The 19,820-nt window shown below is 40.0% G+C and overlaps 1 protein-coding gene across 19 annotated transcripts in view; it reads left to right on the top strand.

The window, feature by feature from the left end:
• tpk1 (thiamin pyrophosphokinase 1) overlaps positions 1-19,820 on the top strand; it is a 364,043-nt gene that overhangs the window by 208,368 nt on the left and 135,855 nt on the right. For 18 of the 19 annotated variants that reach the window (XM_059972409.1, XM_059972403.1, XM_059972408.1 and 15 more), the window contains one exon: positions 9,829-9,940. In XM_059972409.1, coding sequence (XP_059828392.1) covers positions 9,829-9,940 — 112 coding nt within the window. Of the gene's footprint in view, positions 1-9,828; positions 9,941-16,809; positions 16,916-19,820 lie in introns of all 19 variants that reach the window. The other variant, XR_009512677.1, reaches the window with a different exon arrangement.

Genomic DNA, 19,820 nt, shown 5'->3' with positions numbered 1-19,820 from the left:
TAGTTATTTATCTGTCAGTACACTTACTGTAGGGAGATTCTACTGTATCAACCAAAGACCAATTCACTTCATTCTCTTTTCTGAAGGGGCTGAGCTCCAAATGATCGCTATTTCAAACAGTGGCCCCACTTTCCCAACAATGGAAGAAATGCTTCCAGCCAAGTAACAGATAGCACACGGTTGATTATTTAAATAGGGCACATTTATTGGGATTGTAAATTCTAACAAATTGCAACTCTACAAAGGGGTTTCAAACACAAGTACAATTCTTACAAGCTAGGAAAACACGACTGATTGGGGACAATCAGGTTGTCTGTCACTGAAAGAAGACTCTGGGGAGAGATCCTTCTCAGGTCATGGCTGTGGAGTGGACTTTGTCTTCACCTTTGAAACTCTTCCTCACCCTTACTGCCTTCTAATATTAATACGGATAATTTTACAATTCTTCATTTTCATTCTCTTTGTGAGTCTTTGTTCCTTTGCAGCTATTTTCCATCCTCATCAACTCGCCTTGCCTTGTTGGTAAATTCAGATGCATTTTCCTTGGTCCTCTCATTTACATTATAGAGTGACCTCCAGAGCATTTTCATTAGCTACACCCTGCAATCCTGGAAATGGCCCACATTATTACTCCCTTTTCTATTTGAGAGCCGATCATAATTACACCATAAATAAATGATGCCCTGAGGCCTAATCTTGTGTAACAACCTCATGTCTGGCTTATTATTCAATGTCCTCTCATCATCTCAGTATCCACGGGCTGTCTAGTAACATCTTCAAGATCAAGTGACTGAACTGTCCAGGCTTATAACCTGATACATAGAGATTAAGCATATCTAGTGTCATAAAACAATCACGTTACTAAAAAAAACAACTTTCTTCAGCAATTCCTTCTAATGAAATCCTACTTTTAGCAGAACTGAATTTAAAGTTGTGGCTATCCTTCACCAATATTTTGCTTTCACAGTATTCAAAGTGAAGATAGAACCTTAATGATGTTAAATGACTATCAATTTAAGTAAACAAAAATCCAACCAACACTTACAAAATGTTGGAGGAACTCAGCAGGCCTGGCAGCATCTGTGGAAAAGAGTGAACAGCCGACATTTTGGGCCGAGACCCTTCAGTAGTATTAGAAACACCAATCCATTGTGGATAATATAATCAGCCATTAACTTTGAGAAAGATTTCAGCAGAAATGCCATGATTTATTCTAAGTATTAAATGAGGGATTAATGTCATGAACAGAGTGATACTAATACTTGGAATTCAGTCATCATTGCAGCACATAACCTCTTTGTAAGGAAAAGGAATATTGTAGGATGAGAAAGAGGAAATGCTAGTAATGGAAACTATCCATGCTTGATTTGGAATCTAAAGGTAGAGATCCTAAATATACATGACAGCTTTTTTTAAGCTACTTTAAAAAAACAGGAGATGTTTCCAAAACTTGAGGAACTGAGTTATGGAGAGAGGTTGTGCAGGTTAGGACCTTATTCACTGGAACATAGGTGATCTTGTAGAGGTGTAGAAAATCATAAACGACATAGACAGGGTGAAAGTACACAGTTCTTTTCCCAGAGTTCAGGAATCAGGAACTTGGAGTACGAGGGGAAACATTTAATGGGAATCTGAAGGGCAACTTTATCACCCACAGGGTGGTGAGTATGTTGAATGAGCTGTCAGAGGAGGTGGTTGAGGCAGGAATGTTACCAGGACTTGGAGAGGTACATAGACAAGAAAGGCTTAGGGCCCGAAATGGGAAAATGAGACAATCATTGATGAGAATCTATGTTATCACGTGCACTAGGGCTGTTTCTATGATGTATGATAATGTTATGAGAAGGAGTTAAGCAAATTAGAAATATATCCATTGGAGCATAGGAGACTGAGTGGCGAGGGTATTCAAGGATATTTTCAACCTCTCACTGCTATGGGCAGAAGTTCCCACTTGCTTCAAAAGGACAATAATAATACCAGTGCCTTAGAAGAATAATTTGAGCTGCCTTAATGACTATCACCCGGTAGAACTCACATATACTGTGTTGAAATGCTTTGAGAGGGTGGTCATGACAAGACTGAACTCCTGCCTCAGCAAGGACCTGGACACAATGCAATTTGCCTATCACCACAATAGGTTAACGGCAGATGCAATCTCAATGGCTCTCCACACGGCTTTAGACCACCGAGACAACACAAACACGTACGTCAGGATGCTGTTCATCGACTATAGCTCAGTATTTAATACCATCATTCCCACAACCCTGATTGAGAAATTGTAGAACCTGGGGTTCTGTACCTCCTTCTGCAATTTGATCCTCGACTTCCTAACCAGAAGACCACAGTCTGTGTGGATTGGTCATAACACATCCTCCTCGCTGACAATCAACACTGGTGCCCCTCAGTGTGCTTAGCCCACTGCTCTACTTTCTATATAGACATGACTGTGTGGCTAGGCATTGCTCAAATATCTATAAATTTGCTGATGATACAACCATTGTTGGTAAAATCTCAGGTGGTGACAAGAGGGCGTACAGGAGTGAGATATGCCAACTAGTGCAGTGGTGTCACAGCAACAGCCTGGCACTCAACGTCAGTAAGACGAAAGAGCTGATTGTGGACTTCAGGAAGGGTAAGATGAAGGAACACATACCAATCCTCATAGAGGGATCAGAAGTGGAGAGTGTGAGCAACTTCAAGTTCCTGAGTGTCAAGATCTCTGAGGACCTAACCTGGTTTAACCATATTGATGCAGTTATAAAGAAGGCAAGACAGCAACTATACTTCATTAGGAGTTTGAGGAGATTTGGTATGTCAACAAATACCCTTGAAAAATTCTATAAATGTACTGTGGAGAACATTCTGACAGGCTGCATCACTGTCTGGTATGGAGGGGCTACTGCACTGGACTGAAAGAAGCTGCAGAAGGTTGTAGATCTAGTCAGCTCCATCTTGAGTACTAGTCTACAAAGGAAGCGGTGTCTCAGAAAGGCAACGTCCATTATTAAGGATCTCCAGTACCCAGAGTATGCCCTTTCCTCACTGTTACCATCAGGCTGGAAGTACAGAAGCCTGAAGGTGCACACTCAGCCATTCAGGAACAGCTTCTTCCCCTCTGCCGTCCAATTCCTAAATGGATATTGAACCCTTGGTCACTACCTCACTTTTTAAAAAAATACATTATTTCTGTGTTTTGCATGACTTTTAATCTATTCAATATATGTATACTGTAATTGATTTATTAATAATATTTTACTTTTTTTTCTTCTGTATTATGTGTCGCATTGAACTGCTGCTGCTAAGTTAACAAATTTCACAACACATGCCGGTGATAATAAACCTGATGCTGATCTGTTCTGATCTGAGTGGTGACCTTCTCGTGGTGTGTAAAACCACGGAGCGCATCGATAGTGTCAGTACACAGGGTCTATTTCACAGGGTTGGACAATCAAGAAAAGAAGGACAAATGTTTAAGAAGAGATTTAGGAAGAGGGGCAACATTTTACCCAGGGGTGGTGAGTGTTTGGAAAAAGCTGCCAAAGGAAGTGTTTGAGGCAAGATATTAACATTTAAAAGCTACTTGAACAGGTACATGGATAGCAAAGGTTCAGAGGGATATGGGCAAAATGCAGGCAGATGGGACTAGCTTAGATGGGTACACTGGTTGGCATGGACCAGTCGGGCTATGGGGAATTGATTCTATGACTTTTCAATACAGTTATGGCATACTAGCCACTTAGAAAATGGAACATTATGGTGCATCTGCACTGCTGTGCTACTGAACTCAGTACAGAATCCATTGAAAGTTCCATTAAGCACTGAGCTGGAGGGTCAGATACATTTCATATGTAGTGTTTTTTATGCATTGAATACAATCTCATTCTTCTGCACAGGGTCACCAATCCACACCAAAGTAAGTGACAGGAAGATTTTTTTGAAAACATTCTTTTAATTATTGTTAATAATAATCAATTTTTGTAACTTTATTGTAGACTTAATTGAATTTACTGTTTTATAATTAAAAAAAAACAGAAAATGCTGGAATTTGTCAGATAATCAAAACAGCTATGTAGAAATAGTTAATATTTTCAGGACTACAACCTTTCAGATGACAGATCAATTTGAAACATTAACTCTTTACAAATGTTGCCTAACCACCCAAGTAGTCATAAAAATTCTTATTTAACTTCAGATTCCTTGTATTTGCATTTTTTGAACATTTTGATTCTTATGATCTATTTTTGATTGTTATTAATAGTAGTCACTTAAGTGTTTATCAGCAATTTTAAGCATCATTTAAAGAGTGTGGAAACAGCCTTGTGAGAAAGGTGAAAGTAATTACAATACTTAAAAGTCAATTGTGCAGGTGCAGAGGTAGGAAAGGTGTAGAGCAGGGGTTCTCAACCTGGGATGCATGGACCCCTTGTTTAATGGTAGAGGCCCATGGCATAAAAAAAGTTGGGAAGTCCCCGTTTAGAGGGATATAGGCCAAATGCAGCAAAATAGGAAGAATTTGGTTGACATGGATGAGTCAGGCTGAAGAGCCGGAACAGTTCTGTCAGAAGGCCATCAGAATCGTCCATTAGCAGAGCCACTGTCTGCACCACCTATCTTAACATTTCTCTGTCTTTTTGCAATGTTCAGTGCTTTTCCTTTGATTTTTACTACGCCCACTACTTTATCTGCAACTGAGAATGTTTTCTATTTTCAGGTTAAATGCTAAGGCCCCAGCACTAATCTCTGGGGACACATTCTGTCACTACAATTCAAGAATGCTTCTCTACATCTGACCTTTTTTATAAGACTCTCTTAAGTTCGAGGAGGCTCAGTTTTACTTGACAAGCATGGGACACTTGAAGCAGCTCTGAGCAAAGGTTCTGCGGCAAATGTGTTCAGTTTAAACCAAGACATTGGTCAACCTTGAAAGATCAGGAGGAAAGATTTTTGGCAGATACATAAATTTAGATGTGTTGCTTTATTATTTATTAAATGCATGCATTTTGGATTTAAGCATCTTCGACTGCTCTGCTGCTCATCTGAATACAAAAAGCTCCACTTATTTTGCCATTTATTTTGGAGCAGCAGCAGGCCCGTGTTTCTCACATAGGGAAACCCTGCTTTAATGAGTCTTATTAATGTGCATAATTTCTCATAAAATTGAAGGGAAATTACACAAGGTGAGCAAAGTGACTGGTAATAACTGTAATTAGTACAAATCAGTCAGGCACTCAAAATTGCCATCTGCAAGATTTTGCAAATATAGAAAGGAAACAGTATGCAATACAAATATGCACAAATAGAGCAGCAAGGAAAATGCCAATAGAGACGGCATTTGTTTGTTCCCACCAGGGGACAATGAGGCCATCAAAGTGGAAGATTTACTGTCAGCATGCCTTGGATTGGCAGCAAAATTACAAGTTTATCACAAGAACGATCCAATAACTGATGGTATGTTTGAGAGCAATTGAGACCTTTTCTATGTCGTTATGTTGCAAAGATGATGAACTTGATCATTTTTTAAAACCTTTTTAAAGGTCTTTGATTTTTTTCTTAAGAGAAAATTTGCCCTGGAGATAAGATTGCTACAGAGCATTGTCCTTAGATGAGTTATTTGCAAAATGGATCGATTATATGGAAATAAACTACTAGCATTGTTCCCTTGTTTGGGATGTTAGAAGGCCTGGCTTGTTGGAATAGGTTTTTTTCAGGTGAATAAGCATTTTTTTCAAGAATAATGCTCGCAAAGTATTGTGGTTGAGCCCACTTATCACAAATGTCATTAAAATTGTTTGCCTTCTCCTAGTAAGCAAACCAAACTGTTGCCTTCACAGTGTTGAAGCCCTGAAGTGTCAAACACAAAACATTTGCCTCAAAGGTTTCTCATGAAGATGCTTGGCAAAATCATCATTCTCAGCAGAGCTTAGATGCTGTGCCATTCTGTCTCTTTCTGTGATGTTCACTTTGTGCTTTCATACTGTGTGTCTTGCAGCTCAGTTTGTCTGAGTCTTTACACTCCATCCTAATGGCCATAAAACTGACAATGTGAACAAATATTTGAAACCTCCTTTGAAGCATCTTAAGGCCAGAGGATGTATGTCTCACATCCAGTCACATAGTTAAATGCCAAATGGCATTAATTAGATCTGCATGGCAGATTTTGCCCCTGTTTATTTAGCTAGTTGGCAGTGTATAGCAGATTCCTGCTGGGACTTTATATTAACAATTCATGTGTCCTGATTGCAAAGTTTATAGGCAGTCAGCCATGATTGCTTTGGGCAAATGATCTCTAGATGTTGAAGGCAGTATTCCACTGGGACAATATTAAACTTTTAACAGTTATAATCTGAACACAGCTGGATGCTATAGTCAGTTACACGAGCTTCTTTGAGTCTGAAGATCCTGAGTTCAGGTCCAACTCCAGAGACTGGAGTTAAATGAGATTGAGTTCTGGAAAGGATGCATCTTTTGGAGATGCCGTCTCACAAATGCAGCATTAGGTTGAGGTCCATTCTCTCTCAGATGTACATAGAGAATTTCTAATGGCAGTAATTTAAAGAACAGAAGAGTATTATCCTTGGTGCCTGGCTGGTATGAAAATTGCCTGGCACACCTCCCTTAGTATCTGAGTGACTAGGTATCAATCATGCTTCAAGTATTTCACTCACTGGGATTGCGACATAAAAAGGGAGCTTGAGAGGCAGTGTGTATATCCAGGTCTTTTTATTTAAGATTTATTTGTCTTTGGCAGGGTTTTAGGGAGTAGGCCGAAGATAATAATTTGAGCAAATCATTATACCTTTAGTCAACTTTAGTAAATAAGGTTGTAGTGTTTGATTCATTATTCGATTTGTTAACTATCAAGAACAGTTGACCAGAAATTTCCTTCTATAATTTATTAATCGGAACATGAGGGTTTTAAGCAGTTATGTTTCTTTAATAAAAACAGAAGGTGCTTAACATATCTGTATTCCACAGCCCAGGAAGCATCTGAGTTAATGTTTTAGATCACTAATCTTTTGCTGTTTATCTTATTTAAGTACTCAACAACACTAAGTTAGAATCAGGGGGGCATTAGATCTGAAAGCAGGCTATTCATCTTACTGATCTTGCATTGCCTACAGGTGTCCCCTGCTTTACGCCACTTCACTTTTACAAAAGACCTACATTAGTAGCCTGTTTTCGTATTACAAAGAGGATTTTCACTTTTACAAAAATTTTTCCCATATAAATTAATAGTTCTTCGCTTTACGCCATTTCGGCTTAAGAAACGTTTCATAGGAACGCTCTACCTAAAGGGGTAAGGTGGGGGGACACCTGTGTCTGCACGAGCAAGCTAGTCAGCACCAGACAAAAGCTTTTCCCCACAGCCCTGAAATATCTGAAATATATCGAGTTTAATTTTAACAGAAGCAATTCAATCTGCTTCCATGAATTATTTACTGGTAATGAATTCCACTAAAGTATTTCACAATGGAAAATACCAGAGTCACTGTTTCTCTCTATGGTTACTGTCTGCCTTGCTGAGTACTTCCAGGATTTTCTGTTTTTGTTTAAGATTTACAGAATGTAAAGATTCTGGGTTCTAAATCATGACTATATTTCCTTACATTTAATCTGTCTCTTTTGCCAGTCATTGTAAATCCTGAACCTTCCATTCAATTTCGAGTTCAAGTTTAATTGGCATTCAGATGTACATAAATAGCAATAAACACAGCCAAATGAAACAGCGGCCTTCCAGAGCAAAGATGCAAAACACAGCACCAACAGTCACACACAGGACAGGGCACATATAACCCATATAAGACAGCAGTAAACATACAGACACACACAAAAAAAATGTAACTCAAGTCCCAAAGTCCGTGGATGTTTTCAGCAGAACCAGACTGCAGATGACTCCACTCCAGCTTGCCTTCTACCATGTGAAAACTAGGGGGCAGCACAGATAGCAGCATGGACACTGCACACACTGTCTCCAGTGTCACCTCTCCTGGGCACCTGCAACAGGCATAAGGCCGGTGTTGGGAATTCCATCGATGGGAATGGGTTTCTTCCATTTGCTAAGTCAAGACAATATTAATCTCTATCAAATCATCTCTGAATTCTCTTTGCTCTAGGCCTAGTCTCAACATCATCAGTCTATCCACATAACTGACATCCCTTGACCATAGAGTATTCTAGTAATTATTTTTCTCAACTTCTGCTGGGCTTTCATATTAATTTTAGTCACTAGAACTGATTGTGGCTAAACTAGTGCTTTATGGTTATTCTCTGCCTGTACAAGGGAGTTACAGGATTTCACGTTCTCTACTGATGATTCACTCAATCGTGCCAACCATTTCCAAAGTGCTCTGGGTGTGTCTGTCTAGGTGCCTCTGCTTCTCCTCTCTCTTTAGACCAGCGACATTTATATTCATAATATTTGGGTTTAAGATGGCACTGCTGAAGGCAGGTGACAACTAACTGGTGGTTCCCAAAGCAAGAAATACAATTAAATACTTTATTGATAACACGCTTTCTGTAAAACCTTGTGTTAAACAATCACCACAAGCAATGAAGTGGCATGCGAAGGCAAGGCCGATCGAGGATCGAAGCGTGGAGATGCGAGGCAGACTCGGAGAGAGGTCGCGGCATGTTCGAGGAGGAGTTCAGACAAGGTGGAGGCACGTTTGAGACTGAGACGGGGCTTCCGAAACAGAAAAGTCGGAGTGGAGGAGAGACAAATTCAGGGCCTGTCCAATTAAACCTGGAGCGAACTTTGACAGATCTAAGCATGGGGCCGATTGGTGAAGGTTGGGTATGAGTCAGAACACGGCAGCAGGATCCAGGCCCAGAGCATATCAAAGTGTCAGAGCCCAGGACCTAGAGAGAGGAACACCCTGATGTTTTGACAGATTAAACACCGGGCCAGATGGATTGAAAGGGCTGGGTGTCGGAACCAGAGGTGAGGGTTGGGCCAGTTCTGCTCACTGCTCGACGACCTTTATTCCACTCTTCACTGAGCTGAGGCGCTGGCTCTGCTCTAGCTGTTCTGGGCTCCTCTGCTATGTGCTGAATTGAGGCTGTAGGCCTGCCCGGGCCCCGTGTCTGCGGATTAATTTCATTCCAAATGCGGTTTGCTTATTTTTATTGCTTGCACAGTTTTTTTTTCTCTCTCTACACATTGGCTGTTTGTCAGGTTCTTTTATGGGTTCTTTGTGGCTGTCTGTAAGGAGACAAACCGGAAGATTGCATAGTGTGTACATACTTCGATAATAAATAAACTTTGAACTCTATCATAAAGTTTCACTGTGGACTTCTCTACATTAATTTTAATCCACTATATAAATGAGTATTTCCTTACATCCTTTTGAATTCCATTCCTGTCTCACTCAGTATTTGATAGATTGGAGGTGAAAGTGGAAATGAGATAAACATAAAGCTATTGGGGCATGAAATGTCCCGGCTACCACTGCCTCCATCCTACCCCCACCCCTCACTAGAGTGGTAGAGCGGTGCAAAGCAATATTACTTTTTTATTGTGCAACTTGAAATGATCATAAATGTTGTTTATATATGTTATTGATGTACAAATACAGCTGACGCATCGATTTTTATAAGGAGTTACAACCAAATTGACTCTTACAGCCAAGTTTCATGAATGACAGCCAAATAAATGTTATTGTCTGTCAATAAGAAAAATGCTTTGACTGAAATGAATTGTCTTAAAAGTTTGGGATTCTTTCAGCTACTACAAAACAGTATATTCTCAGCACCATTTAATTACATAAAAAAATTTTAAAAAGTAGAGTGCTTCATGGTTATATTGCAAAATATTTTGTTTCCTGGCAGGGTCACCATAGATTGTTGGTCAACACTGGTCTAGAAGGGAAGTGGTGTGGCCTCATCCCAGTGGGAAATCGGTGCAACAACGTAACAACAACCGGGCTCAAATGGAATCTGAGTAAGTGTGAACTCATTTCAAACTTTGCTGAAATTTAGCTCCAAAATGCTCTTATCCACATGTGGGGTCTGATACATCAACTGTAATTTTACACCAACACTTATTGCCTATCTCGGTTATACATGTCGCCTCTTGGGTATGACTGTGCTGTTGGAAAAGTTTTTACTATGAATTCAGGTTTTGATCATGTGACTATTACAGTATTCACCACTTTTTTGTCTGATTGATGAAACTGTGTGCTAGACATCTGAATCCTGCATGGTGATAGCATGACAACAATTTTATACAGATTATTCACTTTTTTTAAATATGAAATGTTGAGAATACATTTTCTGTATTTAATGTAGTAGCATTTGGAGCTAATGGAAGACTTATAAATGGCAATTAATTTCAGAATTAAAGTGGGCAAATTTATTGCAAGACATTGTTCCGTGTGAAAAGAAAGAAGATTGGTAGCTTATTTGTAGGTCTGTTTGCTGAACCTGGAGGTTAGGTCGCAAATGTTTCGTCACCAGTCGAGATGACATCATCAGTGCATAACCGAATGATGTTTCTGTAGAGTGTTAGTCTGACTCGTCCTGATCGGTTCGCTGTCTCACTGGCTGCTGTGCTCTGCTGGGATGGACAGCTGAGTGATCTCTGCCGGTCTGTATCCCTGGCTATCGGTTGTTGTGAGCTTTAGTTTCATGGATGTCGGTGGCTCACCCCTTGGCCCCAATCCCACAGACAGATAGGTTCCTAAATTGCGTCCTTCTATGTCTTCATGCACTGAGACGATTGACGGAGGAACGTGTCTTCTTACATTTAGCTGATTTTCATGTAGTGTCTTGGATTGTTTTCCCCTCTCTGTCCTGTGTAGTGTTTGGGACAGTCTCCACATTGGACGTTTGTTCTCTCCACATGGGCTGTTGGATCGTTGTGTTTCAAGATGAGTGCTCTGATGGTTGTGCTGGGTTTGTTGTGGTTGGAGCAGTGTTGCCGTAATTTCAGAAACCTGATGTATCGTAGGGTTAGCCTCTTTCTTGTCTGTTCAGTAGGAGCTAAAAACCTACAGTTGCGCAACCCTCAAAAAGAAATAAGGAAGTCACCCTTTCAAAATGTTCAAACCGCAATGGCTATCCAAGAAAGCTTCATCAGAATGTGTCTCGTCCAGAGAAACAAGGATGCACGTTTGTCTGGGAAACTACAAAAACCTGGCAGAAGCATAGAGGAAGAAACCAAGATAATTCTGAGAAGCTTGTTTGTCAATGGAAAATTCTAGTAAGAAGCTTATTGAACTGTACCCAATTTACAAACCTGTGTATCTGTGGGATTGGTGCCGAGTGGTGAGAAGTGGAGACCCAAGGAACCAACGCTCACAATGACGGTTAACCAGGGATACGGGCCAGCGGAGAGCATTCAGCTATACGATTGGCTGGGACCTAGCAGAGACTTGCGGCCAGCGCAACAGCCAACCAATCAGAATGAGTCAGGCCAAATAAACGTGAGCACTCCGCAGGCATGACTCTCAGTTGTGCACAGATGATGTCATTTTGGTGACGAAACGTTTGTGACCTAACGTCCAAGCTTGGCCCTACAAACAAATTGTTCTGTGGTTTGGATGGGAATTAGTGCCTTCTGACGGAAATCTAAATTTAATCATTTATTACCCGTGTGACCATCTCGAGCCGCCATCTTCACTGGTATACTTAAGTCCTTATAAAGATTGACAATCTAAGTTTGTGATTGATGGTACTGGTGAGCCAGGCGTTATTGACTAGAAACAAAGAGTAATCAAAAATTCAATTCCGTTTAACAGGGAACATTCTGAGAAGCTAGTATATACAAAAGCTAATTATTTTTGCATTATCTTAAAAGTAAATCAGCACAGCCACAAGAAAAAGACTTTCAGTTTTCAGAGAAACTGACCGGGAGCCGTAAACCATATCGCTGCCAGCTCATGAAGCCCATTCTGATTCAGTCATACTGGCAGCAGTGATCCAAGCAGCACTTGACCAGTACAGAACATTAACCTGGGGTTTCCAGTGTAAGAGTAAGGTTTATACAATTTCAGCAAAGTTCATGGTGGGAGAGCACAAAAGATCCTAGAAAATTTTGTCTTGATATAACTAATGGTGTGTGTCATTCATGCCATCATTTCCCGGAAAGCCTGTATTTATGTAGAAGATGGCAGCTTATCGTCACCACAGCTACAGGGAAGGATTTAACTGTATAGTGCAGATTGCAGTTGATGCTTTATTGACATGAATCTTCAGAGAGCAAAAAAGCTTGACACCTAATTAGTTGACGAGATATTTGTCTCTGTTGTTTGGTGTCTATTTTAAATGAATGAAACAGCTGACTGGCAATGTGCAGATAGTATTTTTTTGTTCTGAGATAGAGCTGACATTTTCTAGGCTGCCTCTCTCCCAGCAACCATGTGCTGTGTCATCAATCTAACTTAATGAAGTTTTTCAACTGCACAGCTCAAAAACACATAGAAAGTTAAAACAAAGTTGTTAAGTTGTTTTGTTGCATTGTACCCAAAAATTACTTCCCACAAAATTAAAATTAGTGTTACGTACATGCATAGAGCCCTCAATTCCTTTTAAAAAATTGCTGATACTAAAAATCTATAATATGAACAAAAAATGGTGAAACCTTTAGCAGATCAGGCAGCATCTGAAAAGACCTAAAATATATTAACTTGCCTGCCTGACCTTATGGGTGTTCTCAAGATATTTTTTAACCTCAATTCCACTATTTAATACTCATGCATGAAATTTTGAAATATCTTTTAATATCTTTTAATTTGAGTGCAGTTCGTCTGTTTCAAGTGGAAGCAGATTACTGAGAAAGTGAGGATACTGACTCCTGTATTTGTGACTTGGATGGAGTGAGTGGGAAACCTGATCTTGTTTGTAGTTGAAAAGTGTACAAAGATCTCATGCAAGTTATCCTCTGCCAGTTGCAGACTTTTTAATGTGTGGATGTGTATTGGACTACAAAAGTAGTTGTGGGTGGACTGGTAAGTTTGCTGGTGAAACGAAGATTGGTGATGTTGTGGATCCATGTAAAAGGGTTGCATGATACAGATCAGTTGCAGAGATGACCCGAGAGAATGGCAGGCGGAGCTTAATTCGGGGAAGTTCGCGGTGTTGCACTTGCGAGATCAAATGTATGGTGTACAGTTAATGGTAATAACACCAATGATGTTTGGAGAGGGCCTGGGGGTCTAAATCCATAGCTTCCTGAAAATGGCCATGCGCATTTGATGGATGGTAAAGAAAGCGTATGACATCCTTGCCTTCATTACTCGAGGCATTGTGCCCAACAGTCGGGAAGTTATGTTGCAGTTTTATAAATCTTGAGTATTGCATTCAGTTCAGTCATCCCATTATAGGAAGGATGGAGAGGGGGCAAAAGAGATTTGCCTGGAGGCTGCCTGGATTAGAGGGCATGTGATATTGTCGTTGCTGATAGTAAAATAAAATAACACGCGCACTCTGACGAGTCAAACATTTTTTTTCACTTGTGCACAAGGAAAACAGCATGTTTCACCCACACTCTTCTAAAACCAGTATACACAAAATGTGCTATTTTTATACAGAATTGGCTTATCAGCTATGGATATTGACCATTTGGTAACTTGTAAGTTTGAATTCCTTGCTTTCAGGATAAAAGTTCAAAATGTTATTATTGAAGTACATATATGTTACCATATACAACCTCGAGATTCATTGTCTCCTGGGCATTCTCTGCAAATCTATAGAACAGTAACTATAACAGAATCAATGAAAGATCAACCAGAGTGCAGAAAACAACAAACTGAACAAATGCAAATATAAATAAATAAATAGCAATTAGTAACGAGAACATGAGATAATGAGATAAAGAGTCCTCGAAAGTGTGATAATTGGTTGCGGGAGCATTTCAGTGATAGAGCAAGTGAATGTAGTTGTCCAGTTTTATTTAAGAGCCTGATAGTTGTGGGGTAAAACTGTTCTTCAATCTGGTGGTGCGGGTCCTGAGACTCTTGTACCTTCTGTGTTGGCAGCAGTGAGAAGAGAACATGGCCTGGGTGAGTGGATTCCTGATGATGGATGCTGCTTTTGTATGACAGTGTTTCATGTAGATGTGCTCAATGTTTGGGAAGGCTTTACCTGTGATGTGCTGGGCCGAATCTGCTACTTTTTGTAGGATTTTCCATTCCAAGGCATTGATGTTTCCAGACCAGGTGTGAAACAGCAGTCAATATATTCTCCACTACTTATACATAGAAGTTTATGAAAGTTTTAGATATCATGTCGAATCTTTGCAAACTCCTGAAGTAGAGGTGCTGCCATGCTTTCTTCACAATTGCACTTAAGTGCTGAGGACAGATCCTCTGAAATAGTAATACCCATGAATTTTAAGTTGCCAACCCTCTCCGCCTCTGATCCTCCAAGAAGGACTGGGTCATGGGCCTCTGGGTTCCCTCTCCTGAGGTCGATAATCATTACCTTGCTCTTGCTGACATTGAGTGAGAGGTTGTTGTTATAACACCACTCAGCCAGATTTTCAATCTCCCTCCTGTATGCTGATTCATCACCACCTTTGATTCGGCCCACAACAGTGGTGTCATCAGCAAATTTGAATATGTCATTGGAGCTATGCTTAGCCACAAAGTCAAAATTGGCAGGGGCATGGTGCAGGTGTAGACACCAGGCAAGGTCATTTGATTTCATACAATGGGTTTGTTGATCACCACAGAATATCTTTTTGGTGCTTCCTGATCACTCCTCTCTTCCTTCCCCCTTCACCCAGCCATAATTCCCCTCTCTCTGTCCCCTTCCCACTCTCCATCCAGAATACAGACTCATATCAGAATCATGAGATTTGTTTTTTTCATTTGGTAGCAGTATAATACATAAAATTAATACAGTACTGTGCAAAAGTCTTAAGCTCCCAAGTTATATGTATGTGCCCAAGACTTTTGCACATTACTGTACCTGACAAATCGGGGACAGCAGGGATTCAGCGTCTAGTTCATCCTCGGACTCTGGTGCTAATTGCTTTTCTTCAAACACTGGGGTAGACACTGTTATTCTTTCTGTGCCATTTCCTTCTTTAACTTATGCTCACTTTCTCTGCTTTTTTTACAGGATTCATCTGACTGTTTTTGCATTTTACATCGACATTGTAGGTCACCCACCCTACATTCTCCTCACATTTCAGCATCTGCCGGCTCTCACTTAGTCCATTCCAGGCAGACAATAAACTTCTCAACATATTTACTGCTTTCTGGTCCATAAGGTACAAATGTACACACTGCCACAGTCCTTCAGAGGTCCGTGACAGGGGACTTTCACACGGGGCAAACCCACATGGGACACAGCCCTGACCGAGGCAAACGCACACGGGACACAACCCTGACCAGGGCAAACCCACAGGGGACACAACCCTGACCGGGCAAACCCACAGGGGACACAATCCTGACTGGGGCAAACCTACACGGGACACAACCCTGACCACAGCAACCCTTTTATAATGCAGTTTCCTATGTCGGTGACTAAGGTGTTGGAGTACTTGACTACTCCACACAGGATGAAATTTTAATTCTAGAACCAGACTCTGTCCCTGACTCAAATATGAGCAGCCTATGATTTAGGAACGATCAACTACCAGAGCTGAATTCCTTTCTCCTATATCAACGAAGTCAAGTATTAGCCATCTCGGTGGAACCTCCAAGTAACTGTTGTCACCAATAATAATATAAAATGTTTAAAATAACTGGGCCCAGAGCACACTCACTCCTACGTCTCAAACATATTATTTTACTTGTGCTTGAGAAGAACAGTGTGGCTCTGTCACCACACTGTTCTGAAGCCAGGACAGAAATCTTGCTATTTTCAAAAGAATTGGTTTATCTGTTTTACTGATATTAACCATTTGGTCAATTGTATATGATCACGTGCCATTCACAACAGAAGTGTTAAAAGTCAATCAAAACTTCAAGTGGACAGTCGATGATATTTTGAAGTTAGTAAAGACAATAGAGGTATTAAAGGTCAGTCAAAACTTCAGATGGACAGCTGTTGATATTTTGAAGTTGTCCCTTAGGTGTTTTTCACATCCTGCCATTATTCTGATCCTGTCTGTCTCCAGCACCTCCTATTGTGTAAAGGACACTGTGTTTTAGGAAGACCTTTCAGGAAAAGTCTCACTATAGTGGCCCTACTCGTCTGGCTCGAGTACACCCTGTCACAGTCATCCCTGCCCACGGCAAGGTTGGTTCCAGCGATCTCACTTCAGGAGTTTCCCTTGTCTGGGCAGACTACACACCACCGCTGTTTAGCCCTTGCCTTGCTGCAACTTTCACACTATAGGGAGGGTTTGGACCAACTAGGATTGTTTTCTCTGGAGTGGCTGAGGCTGAGAGGAGACCTGATAAAGTTTATAAGCTACGAGGCCTATATGTAGAGTAGACAGCTTTATCCCAGCTTCAAAGTTTCTGATATTAGTGGTCATTTATTTAAGTGAGGGAGAAAACTTTAAAGGAAGATGCCCTAGGCAAGCTCTTTGCACAGAGTAGAGGGTGCCTGAAATGTACTACCAGGAGTAGTGATGGAGTCAGATAGGATAGAGGTATCTAAGAGACTCTTGGATATGGATATAATATGTCATTAGCTTATTTAGTTTGGCACAAGATCATGAGCCAAAGGACCGGTTTCTGTTGTGTATTGTTCTGATTCCATAGATTTGCGGCTTCTTAAAGACCTTCAACTCAAGATTGTGTCATTGTAATTTTGTGATGGATTACACAACCGTATGCACACTGTCAATTTAATGAATTGCTCACACTTGCAGTTTTGGGAGAAGGAAAGTCTGATTTCCTTGAACTGTCTTAGTCCCAGGTCAGCAGGCAGCTTGGAAGATGAATCAAAGCCAAACCTGATGGGGAAAAGTTAAAGAAGTCGCATTTTCCAACACTGATACCTCTGGCATAAATGCTTAGTAAGTAAAGAGCTCTAAACAGGAAAGCCAGCTTATTTTGTGATGTGAACCCCTGACCCTTGGTTGAATATGTGTAATTATAACCATTTTGGATTGTCTGAAGCTTTAAATTGAATTTAAAATATTAAACTTTTTTGTATTTTTGATTCCATTCAAAATTCTTCACTATCAAGATGAGCAACAAGTAACAGTTCATCTTGTATAAGGTTATTATATCCCAAAGCAATCTGACATATATCCACTATTGTAAGTAAGTCACCCAATTTACAAATGGTAAAATCCTACCATGAGTATTGTGACAATGGCCAGATAATGTGTGTGGGTGGGTGGGAAGGGGAGGGTTTGGTAAATGTGGCTGGAATGACAGGAAGGCAGAACTCTGTTTTGAAGTAGTTCTATGGGTTCTTCAGCATGACTAAACAAATGATGTCTCCAACATGGCAACACTGCCTAAGTGCTGTACTGTAGTTTCAGCCTCTGCGATTGGTTTAGCCCCTTAACCTTCTGATTCAGTGCAGGAATGTAACTATAGAGACATATCTGAGGAAAACCACTTGAAAAATAGCCATAGAAATTTGAGCTTATGGATAGAATTAATGATTACAAATGAATCTCAGCTCCCATGGTGAGACTTCACAGACAATATTCTGTTAATAATAAATATCTATTTGATCAGGGGTTTTTTTCAGTTTATTGGCATTTTATTGACTTTAGCATCAAAGGTTAGAATCTCTTTTAACTTCCCAGTTACATTAGTATATATTTTGCTCACAATAAGCTTCACTCAATCTAATCCCTTACACAAGAAATACGTAATATTTAGTCCATTCCCATTTTTCTATGAAATGCAATTTCCTTTTATTTAAAACCATCAGAAGATTGTACTAGTAATGGTACTTGAGCGATTAAATGGCCTTCTACTATATAATTAAGTTCTATGATTCTATATTTCTGTTCATTACCAGAAATGGGTTTCTGAACCCTTTGTATATATAAGCTGAAAGCCACAAATATTAATGCTCAGTATGAGATATTAATGGATCTCTAGTAGAGGAAGGTGTTCTATGATTTATCTTGATGACCAGTACATCTAATAAAGTAATCGCATAGAGTAAATTACCAAATCTTCAGTTTTCTTTGCACTCGTATACTTGTACTTGTTTGTTGTGTTTTTCTGGACTTGATGAGTATAGGAACTACTTAGCAAGTCGTGCAGCATATATGGGTAGAGAAAGGTACGGTGAATATTTCGGATTGATGATCAACAAGTCTATCAATGTGATGTAACTTTCTTTGCATTGTGGATATGAAGTGACCTATTAACTGTTGACTGCATTTTTGCTTTTAATTCCAATTTCCAGATTATGCTTATGAAAATAGATCTGGAAACCTCTCTTACCTTCCACACCATGCAGTGCCTCACTTGGGCCCACAAATCCAATTTTACATTAAACTTCGAGTTCCCAGTGGCTTCAGGGAAACTGACCCAAATTGGTTTGCATTTGACTAGAGTCCTGTCCCATACTAGCTATGCTGTAATGAGAGGGAAAATTGATCTAACTGGTTGCAAGGAAGAAGTGTCTGGTGAGGCGTCTCTGAAGACCCAGTCCAAGGACCATCTTAACAGACTTCCGAGCTCAAAGTCCATTTATTATCAAAGTATGTGTACTATATGCAACTTTGACATTCACCTCCTTACAGGCGGCCACTAAACAAAGAAACACCAAAAGAACCCATTTTAAAAAATGCCAATCTCCCAAAACACAGGGGAAAAAAACAAATCGTGCAAACAATAAAGGTAGGTAAATAACATTCAGAACTGAAGCTCAGGAAAGTGAGTCCACAGCTACGAAGCCAGTCACAGCCAATCCAGGAACTTGTTAGTTGCAGGCCACAGCCTCCGTTCAGCACAGAAACAAGTAGACTTCACAAGCAGTGAGCCAAACAACAATCTGTCTCTCTCCTCCGGCTCTGACCCCTGACCTTTTCAAGCTGGCCGAGTCTCTCTAGATCAATTAGACTTCAATAGGAAGTGGGGCTGGGGATGGAGATTCACCTCCTGACTGATTAGGAGGCACCCCTATCTGTTTTTAAGTTACTCAGATGTTAGAGACATTTAAAGATATTAAGATTATTATGAATATTGGGAATATTTAAAACATTTTAGATCAGAATCAGATTTATTATTACTGACTTAGATGACATAAAATTTGATATTTTGGGGCAGCAGTACAGTGCTAGCACACAGAGTTGGCCATCTCCGGTGCCAGCTAGCAGTTATTAAAAAAGTGCTTAAGAACAAAACAAAAGTCAAATATAAACAATAATTAAAAAGCACATTAAGCTGTGAAGTGATTATTAATTATGTTGAAGTAAAATATAATCAAAACATACCTTTTTTCTGAGATTCACAATCTCCCTTCCAATGCTTAGGAAACTGAGCAAGAGAGGGCTGTTGTGTCCAGCAATGGATCACAGTGACTGAAGCATTATTTGGAAAATATTATCTATGAGTAAAGCTTGGATAAGCTAAAAAGTCATTAACCTGGAACATTAACCTTGTTTCTATCTGTACAGAAACTGCCTTATCAGATGAGTATTTCCAGTATTTTCAATTTTAGTTTCAGATTTCCAGCATCTCCAGTTCTATTGTGTTTAGATAAATTCAGGTCGTTTCCTCTAATCGAGGAGATTCAGGTGTTTATCATTATGAGGGGCATAGAAAGGGTAACTGATAGGGCCAACTTCCCTGAACTGAGGGATTAAAAATCAGGGGATTTACAGTAATTTTAAAGTTATTGGTTAAAGGATTAGAGAGGAACTGAGGGGAAGTTATCTTCACCTAAATGATCATATGGTTCTGGAACACACATTGTGAAAAGATGATAAAAGCAAAGCTACAATT

Source organism: Hypanus sabinus, chromosome 6 (genome assembly GCF_030144855.1).
Source record: "Hypanus sabinus isolate sHypSab1 chromosome 6, sHypSab1.hap1, whole genome shotgun sequence".
Classification (NCBI taxonomy): domain Eukaryota; kingdom Metazoa; phylum Chordata; class Chondrichthyes; order Myliobatiformes; family Dasyatidae; genus Hypanus; species Hypanus sabinus.
The sequence above is the reverse complement of the archived record's forward strand: the minus strand, read 5'-3'. Positions and strand labels throughout refer to the sequence as shown.